This window comes from Cladophialophora bantiana (genome assembly GCF_000835475.1).
Source record: "Cladophialophora bantiana CBS 173.52 unplaced genomic scaffold supercont1.9, whole genome shotgun sequence".
Classification (NCBI taxonomy): Eukaryota; Fungi; Ascomycota; class Eurotiomycetes; order Chaetothyriales; family Herpotrichiellaceae; genus Cladophialophora; species Cladophialophora bantiana.
In genome coordinates, this window is record NW_015971583.1 from 1,022,276 (window position 1) to 1,044,405 (window position 22,130).

Here is a 22,130-nt window from a genome sequence, read left to right on the forward strand (position 1 = left end):
GCCCATGCACCACCTCCAGCCGCCCATGCACCACCTCCAGCCGCCCATGCACCACCTCCAGCTGCCCATGCACCACCTCCAGCAGAGCACCCAATCGCAGCACCCACACCGAGACCACCAATTCCACCACCAAACGGGCCAGGATTCGTGTTTCCACCTGAAGGGCACGATGCCCCGGCCCCAGGAGAGCTTTTCTGGGGAGGAGGAGGAAGAAGAGATCCTCTAGCCAACGAGCGTCCGACGGGGAGGACGCCACCTCCAAGCTCCGTTTTCGGGAACTTAAAACCACACTCGGGCGGCCCGGGCCAAGCAGGCTACCCTTTCTTCGGGTCGGGGCTAGCAGACGTGCCAGGGATAAGGCTAACCCCGGCGCAGAAGGCAGAGCTTGCTCGGCCACCTCCACCTCTAGGGACGGGACCGACTGACTCGGCGGCCGGAAGTCACCCCGAGATAAGAGGGCCAGCAGGCGACTTTCACGGGGCGCCGACGCGCTCTTTCAATCCAGAAGAACCTTTACAGCCTCCTGTACACAATCAATTTGATACCTTAAGGGATGAGGATGGGAGAAACAGGGTCAACGATGCTCTAAGGCACGCTTCCGGTCCACTTCAAGTAGGATCGAGCGGATACGGCGCATCCACTGGACAGTTGCCAATCAGAACGACCGATGGGTTTCATACATCTGTGGATCCTCGGGGAGAACATGCGACATTCGAGGTAGATCCGGACATAAATCCAGATGGCACGACTCACTTATATCCAGGGGGGGCAAGCAGTTCCGTTGCGCCACGTGTACCCGGGGAGACCGGTAACCGACCACTTCATGATTTTCCTAACCAGCAAGGCGCACCGCCACCCGTGGTACCAGGGCTTCCCCACCCGTTTCCTCCGCAACCCGTTCAAGAGACGAACCCGACAGGGAGAGGGTCGTTCTACCCGGATCCCGACCTGGCAGCGGCGGCGGCGGGGGCGGCTGCAGGTCCAGGAGGCGCAGGTCCGGGAGATGCAGGTGCAGGGGATGCAGCAACGTAGTAGCTTTTGCTTTGGGGTTGCGAAGATGCTTTCGAAATCGAATCCAATCTGATGATGCAGGGACCCAGTGGCAGAAAGTTTAGGAGTCCAAGTTCTCGGTGGGAGAGGAACAGGCTTTGCCCCAAAGAGGACAACGGAAGTCCACAAATTCTTTCAAATGCTCCTGGAACGTTGATTCGAGGAGTGTACCGCAACGAAACACTCTAAAGCCCAAATGATGCTCAAACAGATCTCTTCAATCAAAAGAACGCCCTGTTGCAGACAAATGAAAGAGCTACATGACGAACAGGGAGAGGTCGAGAGTAACTTGAATGAATTGATTGCAGAAGAGAAACCTATTTAGTGGCTATGGACCTTTACATGGAGAATTTTGCAGTGCCAAGAAGTTCGCACAAACCGCAAAACGTGATCGGGTAACCTTCCCTAGAGGCTACGGCTTTGTCCAACACCAACTCCTTTTCTCTTCTACGGTCAGGTATGGGCAAAACTGCGGAGTGCCACGTACAGAGGACGAACTGACACACTCCTAATGCATCAGGAAGCTCAAATCTCAATTGGCTGCCCGTCGTTGCGCTTTAAAGCCCCGACGACAGCTTCGCACACCTTGACAGCGGCGAGGCCGTCTTCTCCAGAACAGACTGGCTCTTCTTTGCCCGCCACCAGCCGGGCAAGATGTTCCGTCTGTTGTTGGAAAGGAATGAGATCCATGGTCTCCAGGGTCTCGTGGCTCATGGGAATGTTCCATCCAATCTCCAGATTTCTATGGTCCGCTTCTTCCTGTCGATATGTCCATAGGTTTCCGTCAGGGACCGTTATGGTCCCCTGGCTGCCGAAGATACGATAGCAATCCACCGCTGTCTCAGCCTGCGAGTAGAGCGGGTTGTCACCAGTTGCCGACTCCCACCCATACGGGCTAGATACATTGTCGCTGATAACAAAGGTGCCCACAACACCATTCGCAAATCGGAACATCATTGCCGCCCCTTCCTCCACTTGATCACCGTCACTCACCCCCGCATGTTGTCGTTGAGTCAGCGTGCTGGTAACCCACACGCGCGTGACCCTGGAGCCAACAAGATAGTGCATCACGTCGATGTCGTGGACGAAGTTTGTCCACACTGGCCCACCTCCGGCGGCCCGAGACCCTCTCCATTGAGCAGCAGTGAAGTATCCTTCATTCTTCTTACAAGTCCAGACACCCGAGATGGCGATAAGCCGACCCAACTTTCCGGACAAGATGACCTGTTTGGCAGCGCCGATGGCAGCGTGAAACCGTCGGTGATGGCCTACTGCGACCTTACATCCTTGGGCATTCGCCAACGCAAGTAGTTGTTCCCCAGACGCCGATTCCGTGGCAAATGGCTTCTCCACCAAGATGGCCTTGGGCTTGGCCGTCTTCAATATCTCGGTGGCGACTTGGACGTGCAGAGCTGAAGGTACGCAGATGATGTATAGCTCAACAGCTGGCAGCTTCGTGGAGGGTGACGAAACCAAATCCACCACATTGTGATAATGGGCCACTTTCAAACTGTCGGCCAGAGTTTTACCCGGGGGAAACGGATCAATGATAGCAACAAGCTCGCACGACGGCGAAGCGAGGAGATATTTTGCATGCAATGGAGCAATCGTTCCGCCTCCAACGAGTGCGACTCGAACTTTCGATGTACCGGGCATTTCTTGGTAAGAGACAGTTTAGGCGGATATGAGGATTTGGTAGGTACGCAAGCTACTCGTTCCCACCGCCTAGATCTATTAATGTCTCGCCTTTCTTCATCTCTTCTGCTTTTCAGTGGCTTGCGATGGAATCGCTTGTTCCGGCCCTGGTTTCCTTTTTCCGGTCTATTAAATTGATCACCGGGCTTTGTGTGATAACCGCCATCCCGTCGCTCGGATGATCCGTCTTTTCGGGTATTGATATCACCATTGGGATGCATGTGGCCGATCTTCGAAAATGAACACTGGTTAACATCGATTTACACAGAACAGAATATCATATAGGGCTTTACCCCGCAGATCTGTGGAAAAGCAGTGTCCGCAGAAATTTGCCGCATATTCTCCAAGACCCCCCCTCCGGCACAGCGCTTACATGGATTCGGCTGCAATTACATCTCACGACCAGATGAACATGCTGGATCAATCCTATGTCTATGGAAGATCACCTCTCACACCGGACTCGAAATCTAAAAGACTTCGCACGTATCTGTTCGGTGGTCGGATCTCGCATTCTCACTCGCCAGCCATCAATTCGAGATTGTTCGCTTCCGCCGGCGCCTCATGGACCTACGAGCTCTGCGAGACAACCGACCCTCAACGCTTCTTGGATGTTTTGCATCAACCCGACTGTATCGGGGCGTCGGTCACCATGCCCAACAAGGTCACGTTCATGGCGGCGTTGGATGACCTCACAGAAGAGGCCCAGGCCATCGGGGCCGTGAACACCGTCTTCATCCGGTTGGACAAGCAAGGACGACGCCGATACATTGGGACGAACACAGACTGTGTCGGCATTCGGGAGACCTTGCTGCACAATTCTCCCGCTATCCGCGACAGTGCGTATGGTCAATCTGCACTGGTCATCGGCGCGGGTGGGGCCGCTCGGAGTGCCCTTTTCGCCCTCTGGACGTGGTTCCAGCCGTGTGAGATCTATCTGACGAACCGGCTACAATCAGAAGCTGCTGACCTTATTAGAGGGATTCAGAAATCCATCCCTGGCATCAAGGTGCGCTATGTCGACAGTGTGGCCGAAGCACAGCGACTGCCGGCCCCGGGGATTGTGATTGGAACTGTCCCGGATCACGAGCCTCGCGAGGCGGGCGAGCTCTTGTCATGGCAAATCTGCGAGGCCTTTCTGCGCAGCAGAGATGGTGGTGGCAAAGGAGCTGTATTGGACATGTGCTACCAGCCGGCACGAACCAGACTGTTAAAACTAGCAGAGCAGTGCGGCTGGGCTATTATGCTGGGGACCGAAGTCTTGGTCCGTGTGGGAGTTGCACAACAGACTCTCTGGCTCGAACGAGAACCTGAGTCGTGTGGTGTCCGTCAGGCCTTGCATTTCATGCAGCGAACATCTCGTCTTTGAATTCCTGGAGGGGGTTCGATGCGCATGACTGTATGCCTGTTGCATCAGATACATGCATCCGATGCATCCTTAACACGAGATATCCTGGGGCAGGTTGGATGAATCCACGGGACGCACAGCTTCGAGGACATCCGTCAACTCTGCGCTTGCGCCTCCTCTCCGTGTCGGCTCCCAGGTGCTACATCACTTCAGGAGAAGGAAGAAGAGGAAGGGGAAAGTTGTCTCCTTGTAGAGGAAACAGATATCAGTCACCAAGACACCTAGCATGTACCTTAATCACGGAGTCGATGGTTAGTATGCACATCTCCACCCCTTCCAAGCAATGTACATTAAAGCAGCCTGATGAGCCTCCGCCGTGCCAAGATTCGGCTAGATGCGGGCATGTTCCTTTTTGTTGCACCGGCGTCCAGATTTGAGCACCGACCCCGCCACTTCCTCAGCTCCACCCCAAACACTTCTCCACATTTTACCAGCGACGATGAAGACGGAGTCGTAACTGGCCTTTGGACTTCCACGAGTGGTGCGAGCGGAAAAACGAAGATCCTCCCAGGTATCTCTGTGCGAGAAGACGCATTTGTAATTCCAGAATTCCGACTTCTACGTGCCCGGCTCTGCCCGCCATGATTTGGCCCCCCCGGTCGCAGCCAATATAAGGATCCAAGACGGACACACAGCGTGCGTGAAAGGGGGAAAGGAGAGTCGAGTTCCTAATTTTGCTCGCCACCAGAGCCATCCATCCTCGCTTAACTTTCGCCACTTTCATTGAAGTTTGCCCAGTCGGTTGATCTTGAGCTAAAGCCCAGCCCAACTCCTCCTCTGGCCATGTCTCTATCAGCCTTAGCACAGGTATGTATTGCATTTATATTGCCAGAAAAATCACTTATTTTCACTATCCTGGATGGAGGGGGGACGGACGGACGCGCATACAGGCATACGATCTTTCATGTACATTTACACCTACTCCTGGACGTGCCGCTGACATGCGTAGCCCATCACTCTGAAACTTTCAGGCAAGGTCATCAAGAACCGAATATATCGGACGCCTCTCAGCGAGTACGCGTCGACGTACGATGAGAAGGATATTGAGAAGACGGGCATCCCGAAGCCTAGATACACCGAATTATATCAAGGTTAGTCTCTACCAACAGCGAGCATATACACCCCCCAATTTTCCAAGCATATCCATCATTATTGCTATTTCCAAATACTAAGGTCCCTTTGTTTAATTCATCCACAGAACTCGCTGACGGTGGCGCGGGACTAATCTGCTTTGGAAACATTCCAATCGACCGCGAGAACCTGGAAAATTACAACAATGCGGTCCTCGACCCGCGCAACCCCTGGGACCCCGTCGCGGCATTCGCCCCTGCCATCCGCGCCGCCCGGTCTCGTGGCGCCCTGTGTCTCCCCCAGCTGCAATTCCCAGGCCGGCAGGTGCCCGAGTTTCTGAACCCGCGGCCCAAGTCCGCATCCGACGTGCAGCTCGGCCCATGTCTGAACAAGACCTACGGAAAGCCTGTCGCTCTGACCAAGGCCGAGATCGCGGAGCTCGTCGGCCGCTATGTCTGGGCAGCTGACGTGCTGGCACAAGCTGGTGCCGATGGGATCATTGTCAGTCATCACCCACTTGTTTGTTCAGAAAATTCAAAAGCTGGTCCTTGCTCTCTGTGGCCAAGGGAGGCGTTATCCACAAATACTGATCGTCTTTGACCCAGCTCCACGGTGCACATGGATATATTCTGAATCAATTTCTCTCGCCTTTGACCAACCGGCGGACAGATGAGGTAAGTGCGCGTGCGCGTGTCGGTGTTAGTTTGTCAAATGATCTGATTTTCCCTCCCTTCCCTTCCTGTTCCTTTTCCAGCGTAATAATATTTTGTTCTGGATCATACCCCGACATATCAAGGTTGCAGGAAGGCTAACCCTTGCTGCGGGTATATATTAATAGTACGGAGGGAGTCTTGAAAATCGCGCGCGATTTATCCTGGAGATCGTCAATGCCATAAAAGCAAAGTTGCCGTCAGATCAATTTGTTATCGCTGTCAAGTTCAACTGCCAAGATTGTGAGTATGCTCCTGAACATTTCGAGATTTCGTCATTTCGAGCAAAGTTTCTTTGGCAATTGCACGAACTCTACTTGTCGCTTCTCCCCGAACTCCCAACTTCTTTTTAGGTCTAATGTGTCTTGTACAGTCATCCAAGGCGGCCAATCCTTCGCCGAGCAATGTGTGGTGATCAAATGGCTCGAGGAGGCCGGGGTTGACTTCTTTGACATCTCGGGTGGTACGTATGAGTCGCCAGCCTGGCGCGGAAACATCATGACAGAGTTGGCCGACCGGCCCTCGCAGAAAGCCCGGGGTAGTTATTTCGTTGAGTGGGCGCAAGAGTTGAAGAAGGTTCTGTCGCGCGCCGTCATCGGCACTACAGGCGGCTGGCGCGACAGCCATCGTATGGCCGAAGCTGTGGAAAACGGCGACGTTGATATGATCGGACTCGGTAGGACGTTGAGGGAAGACCCGTTCTTTGTCACCAAAGCCATCAAAGGTGAAGTCAGGTTGAGCAAATTGTAGAGAGAATCACAGGAAATTCGAAAGCTCCTTGCTCAAAGGATGGGTGAACCAAATCCTGTTCAGGTTGCCAAAGCAGTCATCAAACCGTGTATCTCGCTAGCACGAAGGATGACCGCGAGAATTAATCAAATCTTTTGTTCCCAATCTTCATCTTTCTCATCCTATGCCGACAAAACCATGGCCAACCCAGTCCCAAAGGACGTCCGGGAAGCCCTCAACAGAGTCATCGTCTTCATCGCCTCCAGGCAGGAAAGGTAGAGTGAGGAATGGATCCGAGTTCGAGAGAAGCGGGTCGAAAAGTTGTGCATCGGATTGAGAGTTCTGATGGCTGAGCCCCTGGCCTTCGAACCCAGGACTCGGCGCAGCCAGTGAATGAGAGGGACGGACTTGGGCCACTCGGATCAACACATTCGCCCTGGTCCGCAGGATCTTAAACAGATGCTGCCCGAGGAGGGCTGCGATTCCGAAGCGGTGAGATGGGGTGGTGCCGGCCCGCTCAAGTTGAAGCGCGACCTGGGATAGAAGGGAGAGAAGTTCGACTTCATTGCCTGATTGCTTACCGCCGTACAAGAGCGGAAAGAGTCGTAGTGCTAGAACGGCCGAGTAGGAGATCATTGCCCACGTCGGGGCCAGCATGCAATATATGGGTTCGCCGATCTCGAGCAGGTCATGTACCGCCATCTCGCAGCAATTGACCGCGGCTTCGAAGCAGTCGGCTTTGATCGCTGCCGCGTCCTGACCTCCTTCGACAATTCCATGAAGGGCTAACGACAAGGTCCACAGTCTTCCATGCATATACACAAAGCGAAGGAAGGTGTTGGATACGTGCGGAGAGGAAGGCGACGCCGGTACATCGGGGGTCTCGAGCCACGTGCGACACCAGGGCTCCAATGTGGAATCTAGAAGCTCTCTCACCCAGTGCCGAGAGGCGTGCTGGCAGCCTATCTGTCGTTTGAGTTCATTCTGGAGCGTGCCAAGGTGTCGACGCAGTAGGATAAATGCACATGTATACTTGTCCATAGGGTTAGCCAATGGGTGAAGGTGCCAGGTCTCGATCTTCCCGGTCAGTTCCGTTTCCGGGAATGCGCTGACGCGGCCGCGGGCGGCACTGTGCGCTCGCTCCCAGAGTAGAATTCGTAGCCATGTCCGCTCTCGGTTGCGTGCCAGTCTTTCCGCATAGAGCGCATCTGCATCTTGGGGACAGTCCCCTTGTTGATGATGAGGGTCGTTTCTGCCATCGAACGCTTCAACCGCCGAATCATGATGCGACAAGGCTTGATAATTCGTCTCCATTCCGGCGATGTGGTTGAAGTGTCTATGGGCTCGGGTTCCGCGATCCAGGCCCAGTTCTGCTGCTACGCCAAAGGCGTAAATGGTATACAGCCATGATCGTTCTTCGGCCATGGTGTTAGCAGGAGCCGCAGAGAGCAGTGAAATATAGTAGCCTTGTGCAATTTCGACGGACTTATATCCATTGGCGTACACTTGTTTCGACAAGTGTTCGCCGTGAATGCGTAGCCGTTTGGAAATAGACCCTGAGTGATGATCGAACTGTGCTGAGATGGCCAAGATCCAGGTGAATAACAGGGCAGACCGAGATTGCACAAATTCTGGAGTGTGCAACAGAGGATCGAGGATACCGTTGATGGGATGCAATCTCTCAAAAAACCTAGGGAAGTTCAGTCAGTCAATCAGTCAGCCCACCATCTGGGTACAGATAATCACTCCAGAGTTAGAAGCCACATACAGAGGGAAGAGGTAATTGACTTCTTCCACAGAGACCAAACCCAACTCAACTGGGTCTAAGTCTGGTCCCGTATCCCGATTCTTGGCCACATCAGAAGGTTTGAAATAGTCTGAGTACTTGCAAACGGGAGCAGTCCGGGAGAACAGGGCATCCAGACCATCTTCTAGCGTCTTCCGATTGAGCTTTAGGCCTAGGGAAACATAACCAGGGCGCCTCAAGAGATATCGGGGCAGAGTTCGGGGCTCGGTTTCGCCAGATGTTGCGATGAAACTGGATCCCGGGTCGGATGCAAGAGACGGAATGCTGTCGTTTGGTTGCTGATCGAAGTCCTGAGTCTCTCCGCATGCGTCAGCTACTAGGCCCAGAGGATTGCTGACCGATGCGCTCGTATCATCGGTTGGTGCATTTCCGGGCGGGCTCTGAGAGGTGCTCATGGCGTCCAACCGAGGAGGTTCGTGAGGATATGTTGTGCTGGTTACAGGCATTCCGGACACCATCGGGGCGATTCCCTCCTCGGGATCATGAAGGGCCACGGGAACATCGCTCTGTGGTTCAGAGTGACTCTGATTGCCATTCCTTGACAGCATGAGGTGCAAAATTTCTTCTTTGCCTTCAGGAAGGCCTAAAAGTCCGAGGAGATTTGCCTGGTCAGGCCAATCTGACGAGGTCGTCGATGTCTTTGCTTTCCTCAGCTCGCTCTGGATCTTGCGCAAAGCCTTCTCAACACCGTGATAACGTCCCCGAGACCCTGGCTTTCGTCCCGAGGGACGAGGAGTCGGCACCTTACATGGACGACGATGGTGTTTGCATCTGTCGCATGGGCCCTGCGTGTCGGTCGACCCCTCTGGCAATGTCGACCTCGAACAACGCATCTGTGTCGGGCCAAGTCAGGACTCAACTTCAAGGGCAGGAGATGTGGCGTTACGTACCTTCAGGCTTCGACATGCCTCGCACGCGGCGACCATGTTGGAAGGGCACCTGGGTTGTTGGTTGGGAATTCAGCTTACGCAGTCAGCTCGACATACGGCACACGGGCCAAGGTGATAATTGAGATGTGAACACGGCGGTATCAGTTCGGACAAAGGGAAACATCCAAGGCTCATTCTATGGTTTCTGGCGGTAGCGAACTCGGGGATGGAGGTGGAGAGAGGAGAAAGGTGAGAAAGATTGACCAAGAAAGAATCTCTCTATTCTTCACAATTGGTGCTCGGGCCGCGGGAGTTTGAGAGAGATGGGAGTTGGCGGGGCCCCGGAAGGCGTTCTAGAGGTCCTTGGGGGTCTATGCACGCATCGAAATCCCCTGCGACAAGCTTTTCGGGTGTGACCCCAGGGGACCGGCACCTGGGAAGCTACCTACTGTATCAGTTCGGGGCCACTAGGCCAATTTCCTCTCACTACTGGGTAGAGCTCCTGCTCTTCTTGCTAGTGATACACTAACGGGAAACCATGTGCAGGGCCCACTGACACCGCTTGGAAATTGTTTCTCCTCGTTGACAGAGTACAAAATCCCTCTCGAAGGTACACTCTAGTAACCCAGAAGAAAGACAAACTTGATCTACACTCCTCGACCACCATCTACCTCGATCGTGGTACCTGTGATGAACGAACTTTGATCCGACCCTAAGAACCATGCTGCATTGGCAATGTCTTCCGGCTCCGTCACCCTCCCCATTGGCAACATCTCTTCTAGTTGGCGCAATTTTGCCTGTGCTTCTGTTCCATCCCCAATGCTCGCTTGGAGCCTGGAGTGCGTTCTCAGGTCAGGACTTATTGGAAACGCTAGAGAGAAAGGCTAGGGAGCTCACATAGACGTGTTTCCCACGGCCGGACAAATGCAGTTGAATCGAATGGTGGGAGCGTACTCGAGGGCCATTGTTTTGGATGCAATCTTGTGACCTTTGTTAGCACAAACTAGAAGTGTGTTTTGTTGTCAAACACTCACATTAACTGCGGCCTTCGAAGCGTTATAGAAGGCGAATCCTGGTCGAGGCCGGGTACAACCCGTGCTGGAGGCCCCATATGGTGAGTGGCTCCCTCCGTCCAGATGTCTTCATCATCTGGTGACAGAACGTACCTCGTGATATTGATGAAAGCCCCGCTTCCCTGCTCAAGCATGAATGGACAGATCACTTGGGCACTCAGGAATACAGGCTGCAAATTGACCATCGGTTAGGCTTGACACAAGTCCTGTTGAGGCTGCCGTACCTTGAGATTTATATTGAAGATCTTGTCGTACTGTTCAATGGGCTTGGTGTGCACGGGCTAGACGAGATATGTCAACCCTGTATGTGGGAAACCGGAAAATAGGACCATGTCTGCTCATACTGATGGGCTGTATGTGATGCCTGACACCCAAGAAGTTAGACCTTGTTCGGACAGGCGACCACAGCCTCCCTCTCCCAATCTCCACTCACCGGCGTTATTGACGACAATATCAACTCTACCAAATGATTCTCTCGCGCAGCGGAGGGCCTCTTCCCAAGTCTCGCGGCAGGTCACATCGCCGCAGATGAAGCGGAGGCTGGTGTTTTTCTGGACCTTCTTCTCACCCTTGTCTCTATTCAGATCGATGAAAATCACCTGGTAGCCTTCCCTGCTGAATCGATCAACAATGGCTGCCCCGAAGCCATCTGCGCCGCCTGCGGTTGTGGCAATCCACACAATCAGCTTCTGTCTTTTTGGAAGAAAGCACTGTGTTACCGGTGACAATCACAACACGTGAGCCGGAGTGGACATTGGGAGAAGTAGCCTGATTCTCGTCTATCGACATCGTCATTGTTTCCTGTATCCGTGTGATGTCACCCCAACATCCAGAAAGACCACAAATGACAGTAATATGGTCGACAACAAAGGCGTTTTAGGCACCTTTGTGGTCAAAAAGGGGGTTTCCCGGCCGTTTAATTTAGGACCCGGTAAAGCACCGTGACGGTTCAACGTATCAAGACAATATTATTGCACTAGGAACGAATGATACATCTTGGACATCATCTACTTTATCATCATCACCATCATGGTGCCAGATACGGTACGTGTTGCGATTGCCACCAATGCACTGGGAAAGTCGGTCGCAGGTCACGACATCTATTCGAAACTCGTTGCTGCCCACGCACATGGCTTTGATGGGGTCGAATTGGCATTTGAATGCCTCGAGACTCATGCTTCCACGTCACAGTTTGCCGAAAAGGACAGCCGGGAAGGGAGACTGCGGCTTGCGGCTAAGGACATAGAAAGCAAGGCATCGGCTCTATCGTTGGAAATCATTGCCTTGAATCCCTTCGGCGCATATGATGGACTGAGAGACCAAGGGGACATTGAGTCACGCCTGCGCGAAGCTGATCTCTGGCTGCAACTTTGCGAGATCCTCGGCGCTCCGATACTCCAAGTGCGCGCGCATATCCTTCATTTGGTTCCGGAGTACCTCAGTTGACTCCATTCTCTAGATGTGCTCCTGCATTTACCCTTTGCAGAAACCCCTGACATCTGACGCTCATGACATAGCGAAGAACATCCGGAGGCTAGGTCTCCTGGCCAAGGAGTACAACAAGATAGTCGCCTATGAAGCGACTGCGTGGGGGATCCATATCGACACCTGGCAGCAAACTCGAGACATCGTCGCCCTAGTCGGACTTCCCAATGTCCGTCTCTGTCTGGATACTTTCCATATCGCGGCCAGAGAAGCTGGAGATCCCTTCAACAAGGCTGCCCCGATTCGAGTAGACGGACGGCGCAGATTAGAGGAGAGTCTGGCTGAGATGCGCCACACCGTGACGGCCAGCGACATTGGATATTTTCAGCTGAGCGACGCCACTGTAGCCGATCCGGATCAGACTGGGTACCCACGACGCGATCTTGGTCAGCCGCCATTCATGACGCAATCAAGGAATTGTCGAATATTTCCCTGTGAGCCGCAGTATGGAGGTACGCTTCCCGTAGTGGAGGTAGCCAGGGCAGTCTTCGACCTGGGGTATCGAGGGTGGGTTTCCATGGAAGTATTCCACACAGACCTGTGGAAACAAGATCGCTCGTGAGTGCTCTATTCCCTCTTTTGCCTCGCTGTTCCGATCCGACTGACACTAGAATCGATTGACAAGAATACCGGATCAGTGGGCACGGCGGGGAATAGCTTCCTGGCGTCAAGTCTCCGCTCAGTGCGGCCTAAGGGCTCCAGCTGAAGGTGAGTGTGGCAATTGCGGTTGTCTCCAGGTCATGGTGAAGCCGGCAGTAGTGCTGACGGTCAGCTTCATTAGGCGCGAAACTATGAACTGAGGTGGTTGTGTAAGAAGAAGCTTTGGTGTTCGCGGCGCGCCAGGGGGGCATTTAGGGGACGATATCGCCTACATAATTACAGCTCCAAGAGAGTATGACTGTCGTCGTTGCGGAAGCGGAGGCACTACGCACTGCGCTCTAAATATGACAAAAAGGGGAACACCGATCGCGGTACAATATTAACTCCGATCTGAACAAACTCTGGGAACCTGAAAGTGTCTCTTGTTCTCCTTCGCTTTGCTGGCTACTTCTTAGCCCCCATCGAGTCTTAATGTATTGCGGTCACGTCGCCTTCTGAAAACCTCCATCGAGACCTTGACATGGCAACGTTTGGCTTTCGCAATTTGGACTTGGCGCTTCGGAGACCCAGTAAAAGATGTCTTCTGCTGGTACTACCATCTTTTGTCTGCTGATCGATCATTGCAATCTATGAGGGACTCTTTCGCGTCGCATATACGCGCCAGTCGCCTTTTGCGTGACAGTGAGAGTGCGGTTTGGGAAAGAATCCGCCACCCGGGTCTCAGATAAACAGGCCGGAGATTGAGGCTGGACTCCTCGGCCTCCCACGGTGTGGATAGCGTGTACCTACAAAAGTCCGTGTGCCGTGGGAATGAAATTTGATGTACTATATTCTGTGAGATAGGTCACGTCGCTTTCCCTGTCAAACAAATCAAACTTGACGTGGTCGAATAAATATGCACAACATGGAGATGGTCGTGGTTGATGTCCTTGTTTGCGGAGGCGGCATGTCCGGGTTGGCGTGCGCTGCGTTCCTAGCCGAGGCTGGAGCAAAGGTTCTCGTTGTCGAGAAGCAGCCTCATCTTGGTGGCTCTTCAGTCTATTCTGCTGGCATGTTGTATGTGCTACTCCGGTGTCCTCTAGCACTCGATAATCCTTGCTAACACGCACCAGCTGGGGTCCTCGAAATTACGACAGCCTGAGATCTTGGGTACCGGATGGGGATCCAGACCTCCAGCGTTCCTGGCTGTCTGACTATTTGCCTGCTGTTCAATGGATGAGGGAAATGGGCGTGCCCACGTTGGACCGGTTCGGGCCTATCATGACAATAGGTTCGTGACATGGCGGACGAGGTCGGGGCTTTTTGCTAATCGAGGTTAGGCATCGGGTATCCCATCAAGATCCCATATCTTCTTGATCTGCACCAATCACGTATCAAAAATAGTGGGACAGGCTCTGAAATCCTCACAAACACACAGGTGGTGAAGTTGTCTCAAGAAGAACCTGGTGTCCCCGGTTCCCAGGTCATCGGAGCCTTTCTGCGGAGGTCGGACCCCCGATCCTCGACGGCCACGTATGTTGAGGTGAGGGCCAAACGAGTGGTCTTAGCCACTGGTGGATTCCAAGGATCGCCCGATCTGACGTCAAAGCATTTCGGACCCGGAGCGGACAATATCTTCGTCCGCTCGAACAGGGGATCTGTGGGGGATGGCCTGAATGTGGCTTCGTCCGTTGGAGCAAGCACCAGCCGTGGTATGGGGACGTACTACGGACATTTGCTGGCCGCCCCGCTTCGATGTGAAGATGTCGATCCACGCGACTACCTTCCGCTGGCACAATATCGTAAGTCCCTAAGGGGTTAACTCCTCTTATCAATTGGCGCGGACTGATGCAGTGAAAAGAAAGCCGATATTGCATCCTTATCAATGAGTCTGGTCGACGATTCGCGGACGAAACGCTTGGGGATGAAATCGTCAATCAATATTTAGCAAGGCAAGAAAAGCGTCGTGGCTTCCTTTTGTTCGAGTAAGTTAATCACACTTCATCCTCAACCAGCCAGCCACCGATCGATCTTCTCACCGTCAGTGTTCTCTCAGTGAGCGAACAAGACGAAAACATTGCGTCTCAGCCCTCTTCCCGAACGCGGGGGATGTTGATCGCCTGGAAAAAGCTCGGGCACACGGATGCAATGTCGGTAGTGCGTCTACATTGGAAGGGTTGGTGAGGCTTCTTCAAGACTGGGGAGTGGACAGCTTTCAAGCCCGGCGCACAATTGAGCAATATCACCGTGCCGTTGTACAAGCCAAATCTGATGTTGCTCTCGATGCGCCTATTGGAAAGGGAGGGCCCCCCCCAGAGTCTCTCCTTGACGGCGAAGGCGGATTCTATGCCATGGAAGTTCAGCCATCGTGAGTGTTTGGTGATTCCACATCCCTAGAGAAACTAACAAGGTGCAGCATTACGTTTTCATATGGCGGGATCGCTATCGACAAGTACGGTCATGCGTTGACTGCCGATAAGACGCCGATTCCAGGCCTGCTTGTCGCTGGCGTGGATGCCGGTGGATTCAGTAATCTGGGATATGCTGGTGGTCTAGCCCTTGCCTTTGTGACGGGATTCTGGGCCGCGCGGACGGCTGCCCGGGAATTGAGTTTGAAGGAGCCTAAACTTCCATCGACAGCAGCTCAAGACAGGGACTTGATTACGGTTGCTCATCTATAGAGACAGCGAGACCAGAGACCAAGTGGGAACTAGCCTGGGACAGCGCTCGTTGCAAGAGAGCGTTAGATCTTGAAGAGGGAGATCGATAGATAGATACAGCACTGTACAGAGTATGGACAGTGCCGAGGAGCCGCTAATACGTTTGCTGACCTGCTGTGAATTCTGACAGACGAAAGGTCCTTGATAACTTGATTGATTGAATACAGAAGGGAAATCTATCTAGTGGCAGAAGACTTTGAGATGAGAGAATGCTGGAGTGCCAAGACATGCGCGCAAACAGCAAAGGGGGTCGGGAAACCTGCCCCCTAGGATTATGCTTTGTCCGGCAAATTCTACCTCACTCTTGCTCAGCTACTCGTCGCCTTTTACAGCACAACTAACAAGTAGGATCTCCACCCGGCATCTAGAAAAACGCACCGGATTTCGAGCGACCGGTTCCATCCCCAGCGCCGTCAGTCTCAGTATTGGAGCCATCCGTACGCGCCAACTCCGGCTGATGTTCCATCTTGCGCATGGCCTGCAAATTCCTCGGCCCCGGAATTGGGGCCCCAAGTCTCACAAAGGTTATCGAATGCTTCGTATACATTTCCCCGGTCTGCCACCCCTCCCCCCTCACTATTCAAATCCGCGGGGCACCCTCCCCTACAGAGCCAGCCATCCATCCGCTGTTCAAATCTGAAACGCCGGCCAGGACTCGGCGGACGCGAGTAGCCACCGTTCTGTAATCCTAAGCCTGTTTTTATGCGAACCCCTGAAGATACATATAGATATATGAACCTCAGCCATAGAGCTGCAGAGTCCGTTTGGCATTCCCTAAATTGCTTCCCCAGCATCCTACATTTGAATTGGATATCCTATGGTCTTTGATTGATCACCTTGGCCATACGTCTTTGTTTCCAGATAATGGATCCTGCCGCAGAGAAGTCGACCAATGCTCAAGAGGTCGAGGCCGTCGACCACGAGACTGGAGTACGCAAAGGGCATGTGACTACCCTCGCGGCCGACGACTTGGACGTTGGAGCCAGTATCGTGCAGGCTCAAGAAGATACCCACTATACCGAGGAAGGTGAGGATTCCGAGGCTCAGGCCCCTGAAAAAAAAAATAGAGGAAAAAAAGGACCGTACTGAGTGCATCGGTCTCTAGAAAAATCCGCTGTCTTGAGAAAGATCGATTGGCGCATCATCCCGCTGGCAGCTTGGGCTTGTGGTCTTCAATTTGTCGATAAGGTTGGGCTCCTCCTCGACATCTCAAAGTGACGGGTTGAGTTCGGTTCGCTCACCTCCTCCTGTCTCACAGTCTGGACTGGGAGCAGCAGCAACATACGGTCTGCGCGAAGATCTAAACCTGAAGGGCCAAGAGTATTCATGGTGTGTTTCGGTGAGCAGCATAGCCAATACTTCGTCAATATCCAGGATTCCCATTCTAAACACCGCGATGGCCAGATCTTCTACTTTGGCTACCTGGCTGGCTCCTTCGTCTCCGGACGCGGTCTCCAGTACTTCCATGCGGGAAAATTCATCGGCTGTGCATATTTCATCTGGGGTGGCACCCTGTTGGGATGTGTTGGGGCGCAGAACTATGCCACGCTGCTGGGCCTCCGCTTTCTCCTAGGGTATAACGCAAATCCCCATGTCCTTCCTATCGCCGGAAGCCTGCTGAGATCATCAATTATCCTAGGGTTTTTGAATCGTCCTTGGTTCCTGGCCTCCTCCTCATGTGAGACCCCATTTTTGCTTTATTGTTTAAGTTGGGTGAGTACAGTTTACACTGACTCGTCCGAATAGCACAACGATGTGGTATCGGCAACAGGAACAGTCCCTACGATTTGGCTTGTGGACAGTGACCAACGGCATTCTTCCAGTTCCTTTTCTCATCATCTACTGGGGTAGGGTCCTTCGATTCTGGACTTTGAGCCAGATCTGTTCAGCGACTAATGGAGACCCTTTTTCTAGGTCTGGGACATGTTGAGTCGGGCCCTTTGGTAAGAAGACGTTAGAATGGATTCTTAGTCGCCGGTTTGATGCTGACACGACTTCTTCTATCACCAGACGAGCTGGCGACTAATCTTTCTGCTCTTGGGCTTGCTGAGTTGTATCACTGGCGTTCTACTGGTAAAGGATCTCTGGACGCAATTCAGAGCATTTTTCCGCTAAATTCCACTACTAACAGTACTTCTTCATGCCGGACTCGCCTGTGTCGGTCAAGTGGTTGACCGAGAGAGAAAAGGCCATCGCTATCAAGCGCCTAGTTGATGATCAACTGGGTGTTAAGAACAGTAAGAACACCGCCCATCATGTTGTAAACCGCAGAACATAAGCAGATCATGGGACTAACTCTAACGCTACCAAACACTCTAGCTCATTTCAAATGGGAGCAATTGAAGGAGACTGTGCTCGACTACCGCTTCTGGATGATGGTGCTGCAAATGTTCTTTTCGCAGGCGGCGGGAAATGTCACCACAAACTTTCTTGGAATCATCATTAAGGTAACCAAAGGACCATCGCAAGTAGGGACTGGAGCATAGCCGCTGACGTGTGTTCTTTCTTCGATTCAGGGATTTGGCTACACTGCGTTGAAAGCACAGCTGTATACGGCGCCGAACTTTGCGGTCCAGGTAAGCGACAGCGACCACAGGTACCATGTTTTATGAAGACACCACTGATCTCCTAGTCTTTGTTGTCTTATTGCTGACATACAAAATTGTCCAGGCTGTAACCCAAATGATAGTCTCCGCTCCTCCGACGCTGTTGCCACGATTTCGCAATTTTAAGCAACCTTTGGTGGCCATCGCCAGCGTCATCGCTTTGATTGGCATTGTTATCCTCTATGTCACCCCTGCTGAGACACAATACCAAGGACGACGACTGGCCTCGGTAATCATCATTTCCTGCTCCGGAGCAAACTACACCGTCATCATGGCTGTTATTGGCACGAACACCGCCGGGTTCACCAGGAAACAGATCTCTACCTCGACAGCCTTCTTCCTCTACTGTGTGGTCAACATTATAACGCCCCAGACCTTCCTGGGTTCGGAGAGCCCTCGATATCACACGGGTCTTGCGTTCGTTCTAAGGTACGTATTGCCGAATCGAGCATTATAGATATCTTCCTCTCTCCTTTCATATTCGCTGAATCATAACGAAGAAAACTGACCTGTTTTTGTCCTCAAGCTTCCTTTCAATCTACATTATCTTGTCCTTCTCCACATGGCTCATGATGAGACTGGCCAACCGTGCCCGTGACAAGAAGGCTCTGACGAACCCGGCATATACTACTGGTGAAGCGAACCTGGACGAGATGTCCGGTCTAAGGTACGTGAACCAACTCTCCCTGGATTACGCAGGCTGGTGATAGATGCTGAATACTGACAAACTACTTTGACACAGAGATGAGACCGATTTGAAGAACAAGCACTTCCGTTACTCTGGCTGAAACAATAAAAAGAGAATGAGAGTTCATCATAGCAAGGTACGGAGCTCTCTAGGAGAGTCCAGAAAGTCATGGCACGACGATTGGTCATGTAAAACCGAAACTGAAATTGCCTGTTTGCTAAGGATGGGGTTGAAATCCATCACCCTCGTGCTCGTTCCCTGGAAGGGGACTTAATTTTCTTATGGGAACCGATATGAAAGCTGGCAGATGTGACGTCCTTTGTCGTTCAACGATGAATGAATTTCTGCTTTGGTCATTTCTCCCGCCAGTGCTTTGAAATCCGCCTCCGCTTTCGTTCTCTCTTTTCCTACCACCATATGAGTCTAGATTAAATCACAGTCCCCTAAAGTGACTACGTCTTCTCGACAAACATCTGTCAGCAAAGAATTAGACTAAAAGAAGCAAACGGCTTTTGTACCTTGAGGCAATCTTTGTGTTTTGTTCTCGTAGATGCCCTGCCCGTGCTAAGGGAAGCAACTCTGTAAAGGACCTCCAGCGAATGCGAAAGAAGACTGGATCTGACTCTGATGTAATTGGCTTATATCTCTCTAGGCGCATCCTCTAAGAAGATCCTGGTTGAGAGAGTCCCTTCCCTTACTCTTCAACATCATATCTTCCCCTTCAATTGACCACCAGCACCCTCTCCCCTCTCCTGCTCATCTCTCAGCTGTCTTCTCAACAGCTTACCGGTCGGGTTCCTTGGCAGGCTATCTACGAACCGCACACCGCCCCGCAACCTCTTGTACCCGGCCACCTGATCCGCGACGAGCTTACAGATCTCGTCAGCGAGGCGTGGGTACGCGCTCACGGCCACTCCGGGATCGGCGACCACAAATGCTCGTGGGAGCTCGGTGGCCTCGGAGTCGGCCCAGGTCGCGACGACCCCAACATCGTGGACGTGCGGGTGGCGGCCGATGATTTCTTCGAGCTCGCTCGGAGAGACTTGGAATCTGGGGATTAGAAACATTAGACTTGGATTAGAAGGAAAAAAACCTCACTGTTTTTATAATTCTCGTTGCGAACCATGGGGAGTCTGAATAGAAAGTGGGAGGGAAAGAGGTTCGGAAAGGGGAGAAAAACAAGCACTGTACGTACCCTTTGTACTTGATTACATCCTTGATCCGGTCGACGATGATGAGATATCCACTCTTATCCAAATAGCCAATATCGCCGGTCCGGTACCAGCCGGGCTCTAGGAAGCTCTCTTGGGTTGCCTTCTCGTTGTCCTTATACCCCCTGCATAAAATCATGAGGAATTCGCGCCGTCAGCTCATTTGCATCTACCTCTCTTCCTTGAAGGAGTGAATATTGCTTGATGGCAGTTGAATTGATAGTATTCCGTGATAGGGGGAAGGGGTTAACTATACATCATGATGGTGGGACACGAGACACATATCTCTCCTGGCGTGCCTGGGGCCACTTCTTGAAGGCTGTCATCGACAAATCGAATCGTCATGTTGGCCACTAGAGTTCCCGTTGCCACTAGTGGAGCATCCCGGTCTCGAACGCCACTTTGGGTGATGCATGAAGACGTCTCGGTACATCCGTACGCTATACCATTGTGTGTCAGCGTTGAAGGCGTATGAACGTGTAAAACAAGCAATCAGTTCCCGCCTCTTTGTTCGCGCTGATCTTCTCTTGGCGCGATTAAGATATACTTACTTTGACAGAGGCTGACGCCGGGAAACCTCTCGCGGAGTTTCGAGGCAACGTGGGGCTAATGGTAAGATGCGAACCGTCAGCAACTGTCGTTGATTAATTTGTCTTTCTGTTTTGTGCTTTATGTCAAGACGCCTGGAGGCCTAAGATTGAAGAGGAGATAGATGAAAAGAAGCAACCTTTAGCACTGCTCCTGCACAAGAAAAGTATTCCAGGTCCGGGTATTTGTACTTTGACACGATAGGAGACTCAGACAGAGCTAGAGCTACTGTTGGAACTAGCCTGGCCAATGTGGCTTTCTTTGTATGCAGTAACTAGAACAATAAGCATACAAATTCAGAATGAGGTACAGAGAGAAGTTACTAATCAGCTGGGGGCTATTAATTTCCACTTACCTGGCAGAAAGTTCCCATGTCAAATGCATGCATCAATTGGATGTAGCATCCCAGCCACGGCCCGAGCAGGGCGCAAACGTACATTCCGTAGATATGGGAAACTAGAAAAATCTTGTAAGACCGATTCGCTGACAAAAGGCAACATCATGGTCAGACACTCAGACACTGTTACGTACGGGGCTGGAAGACTCATCAAGTTAACAGGTTAGCCAACTGTGCACGTCATGAGAAGAATGGGAACTGTCCAAAAATGCTTACCGGGAAGAACACCTCTCTCATGTCTCCTCTCCAGTTGTCCCGGTCATGGAGCCGAAGCATCTCGCAGATGGCTGTCAGGTTGTAGTGAGAGAGCATCACGGCCTTGGGAAGACCGGTGGTGCCGCTTGACAGCACGATGGCAGCACACCGTTTGTGTGCGTCTTGCCCATCAAGCACGTACGCTTCGGGGGAGATCCTGGCACCGGGCTGGAGAAGAAAATCATCTGGAAACTATCACATCACCGATCGTAAGAGTTAGCGACAAAAATCAAAAGATAAAAACGGGGAGGAGAGAGCGGAGGAGATCCGCAAGGAGTTGCATACCAAATGGTGGCCAGGTACGCGGGACAGGAGAGTCATGATCGAGACCTGAGACCGATCACGTTGTACGGCATCATCCACTTTCTTCTTGACGGCCGCATCAGCGATTATAATTTTGGGCTTCACGATCCCGATGGCGAATGCAATGTCTTTGGCCGTGTTTGAGTGGTTGATAGTGCTATTTTTATGTGTCAAGACTCAGATTGCCTCCTATATCACCAGGATTCACTCTTTGATGCGAGTCGAAACTCACCTCACTGTGGCACCAGCGGCCCAAACCGCATGAGTGGCAAGGATGTAGTCGACCTATTTCTCTCAACCACCCACCCCACAAAGATTCAGCAAACCGAGAGTCTGGAGAGAGCAGGTTTCGGGAACTCACACAACTTCTGGAGATAATAGACACCACATCGCCGGGTTGAAGTCCATACACCGTACGCATGGATTCCGCCACCCGGAAGGCATCCTCGCGCACACTTCCATAAGTCAAACGCTTGTCGGACAAAGTGTCCTCGCAAATTACTTTGCCAGAATCCGTGTTACAGACATTTTCCAGCATGAATTGGGTGATGGAGCGGTCGCGCCGCAAGTGTACCTTCAGGGGTGAAGTGATTGGGGCCATGATGGGAACTTCGACAGATCGGTGTTTTGGCTGGCCAAAGAAACTTCAATCGATCTACGAGATACAATAAGTATTTTGATATGTCTTGTATTCTTTTCCCTTTCCATAGAACACATCGAGCAAAGGGTACTAGGTACAGATGTAAAAGCGGCCTCCGGTGACGGAATTAGACATTTCCGAACCAGAAAAGGGGTTAATTCCGGAGCCGTGTAGGCGCGGGAAGGAGGAATTGTGGAAGGGGCGTATCCGGAGGAGTATAGAGTAAACCAGCCAGGCCGGATTCCTCCC

At 52.3% G+C, this 22,130-nt stretch overlaps 11 protein-coding genes across 11 annotated transcripts in view; 6 read left to right on the plus strand and 5 right to left on the minus strand.

Annotated features, from left to right (window-relative positions):
- The window catches only part of Z519_06671 (uncharacterized protein), a gene marked incomplete at both ends in the record, with an annotated part of 1,996 nt that extends 964 nt beyond the window's left edge, over positions 1-1,032 (plus strand). The window contains one exon of the mRNA XM_016764409.1: positions 62-1,032. Within this exon, the coding sequence (XP_016619491.1) occupies positions 62-1,032 (971 nt within the window). The remainder of the gene's footprint in view (positions 1-61) is intronic.
- Positions 1,033-1,575: 543 nt separating this feature from the next.
- Z519_06672 (uncharacterized protein) lies at positions 1,576-2,706 on the minus strand (the record flags this gene model as incomplete). The annotated part of the gene is made up of 1 exon (XM_016764410.1): positions 1,576-2,706. The coding sequence occupies one exon, from the start codon at positions 2,704-2,706 to the stop codon at positions 1,576-1,578; it is 1,131 nt and encodes a 376-aa protein (XP_016619492.1).
- A 412-nt stretch (positions 2,707-3,118) lies between these two features.
- Z519_06673 (uncharacterized protein) lies at positions 3,119-4,111 on the plus strand (the record flags this gene model as incomplete). Its single annotated transcript, XM_016764411.1, has 1 exon — positions 3,119-4,111. One exon carries the CDS (start codon positions 3,119-3,121, stop codon positions 4,109-4,111), a length of 993 nt encoding a protein of 330 aa, XP_016619493.1.
- An 822-nt stretch (positions 4,112-4,933) lies between these two features.
- Positions 4,934-6,681, plus strand: Z519_06674 (uncharacterized protein; the record flags this gene model as incomplete). Its single annotated transcript, XM_016764412.1, has 6 exons — positions 4,934-4,957; positions 5,100-5,241; positions 5,349-5,722; positions 5,827-5,895; positions 6,060-6,174; positions 6,305-6,681. The coding sequence occupies 6 exons, from the start codon at positions 4,934-4,936 to the stop codon at positions 6,679-6,681; spliced, it is 1,101 nt and encodes a 366-aa protein (XP_016619494.1).
- Positions 6,682-6,837: 156 nt separating this feature from the next.
- Z519_06675 (uncharacterized protein) lies at positions 6,838-9,393 on the minus strand (the record flags this gene model as incomplete). Its single annotated transcript, XM_016764413.1, has 3 exons — positions 6,838-8,350; positions 8,429-9,300; positions 9,358-9,393. 3 exons carry the CDS (start codon positions 9,391-9,393, stop codon positions 6,838-6,840), a joined length of 2,421 nt encoding a protein of 806 aa, XP_016619495.1.
- Positions 9,394-9,983: 590 nt separating this feature from the next.
- Positions 9,984-11,198, minus strand: Z519_06676 (uncharacterized protein; the record flags this gene model as incomplete). The annotated part of the gene is made up of 8 exons (XM_016764414.1): positions 9,984-10,170; positions 10,234-10,316; positions 10,371-10,434; positions 10,503-10,579; positions 10,634-10,690; positions 10,754-10,773; positions 10,843-11,067; positions 11,129-11,198. 8 exons carry the CDS (start codon positions 11,196-11,198, stop codon positions 9,984-9,986), a joined length of 783 nt encoding a protein of 260 aa, XP_016619496.1.
- Positions 11,199-11,438: 240 nt separating this feature from the next.
- On the plus strand, positions 11,439-12,456 carry Z519_06677 (uncharacterized protein; the record flags this gene model as incomplete). Its single annotated transcript, XM_016764415.1, has 2 exons — positions 11,439-11,810; positions 11,896-12,456. 2 exons carry the CDS (start codon positions 11,439-11,441, stop codon positions 12,454-12,456), a joined length of 933 nt encoding a protein of 310 aa, XP_016619497.1.
- Positions 12,457-13,398: 942 nt separating this feature from the next.
- On the plus strand, positions 13,399-15,154 carry Z519_06678 (uncharacterized protein; the record flags this gene model as incomplete). The annotated part of the gene is made up of 6 exons (XM_016764416.1): positions 13,399-13,550; positions 13,607-13,764; positions 13,814-14,275; positions 14,335-14,458; positions 14,530-14,841; positions 14,890-15,154. The coding sequence occupies 6 exons, from the start codon at positions 13,399-13,401 to the stop codon at positions 15,152-15,154; spliced, it is 1,473 nt and encodes a 490-aa protein (XP_016619498.1).
- A 903-nt stretch (positions 15,155-16,057) lies between these two features.
- Z519_06679 (uncharacterized protein) lies at positions 16,058-18,587 on the plus strand (the record flags this gene model as incomplete). The annotated part of the gene is made up of 13 exons (XM_016764417.1): positions 16,058-16,220; positions 16,299-16,407; positions 16,492-16,767; positions 16,833-16,871; positions 16,940-17,040; positions 17,108-17,136; positions 17,204-17,266; positions 17,325-17,430; positions 17,513-17,640; positions 17,710-17,769; positions 17,864-18,228; positions 18,326-18,466; positions 18,542-18,587. 13 exons carry the CDS (start codon positions 16,058-16,060, stop codon positions 18,585-18,587), a joined length of 1,626 nt encoding a protein of 541 aa, XP_016619499.1.
- Positions 18,588-19,194: 607 nt separating this feature from the next.
- On the minus strand, positions 19,195-20,043 carry Z519_06680 (uncharacterized protein; the record flags this gene model as incomplete). Its single annotated transcript, XM_016764418.1, has 3 exons — positions 19,195-19,537; positions 19,683-19,823; positions 19,955-20,043. 3 exons carry the CDS (start codon positions 20,041-20,043, stop codon positions 19,195-19,197), a joined length of 573 nt encoding a protein of 190 aa, XP_016619500.1.
- Positions 20,044-20,389: 346 nt separating this feature from the next.
- Z519_06681 (uncharacterized protein) lies at positions 20,390-21,842 on the minus strand (the record flags this gene model as incomplete). Its single annotated transcript, XM_016764419.1, has 6 exons — positions 20,390-20,560; positions 20,642-20,752; positions 20,900-21,130; positions 21,224-21,398; positions 21,474-21,526; positions 21,603-21,842. The coding sequence occupies 6 exons, from the start codon at positions 21,840-21,842 to the stop codon at positions 20,390-20,392; spliced, it is 981 nt and encodes a 326-aa protein (XP_016619501.1).
- Positions 21,843-22,130: the final 288 nt, after the last annotated feature.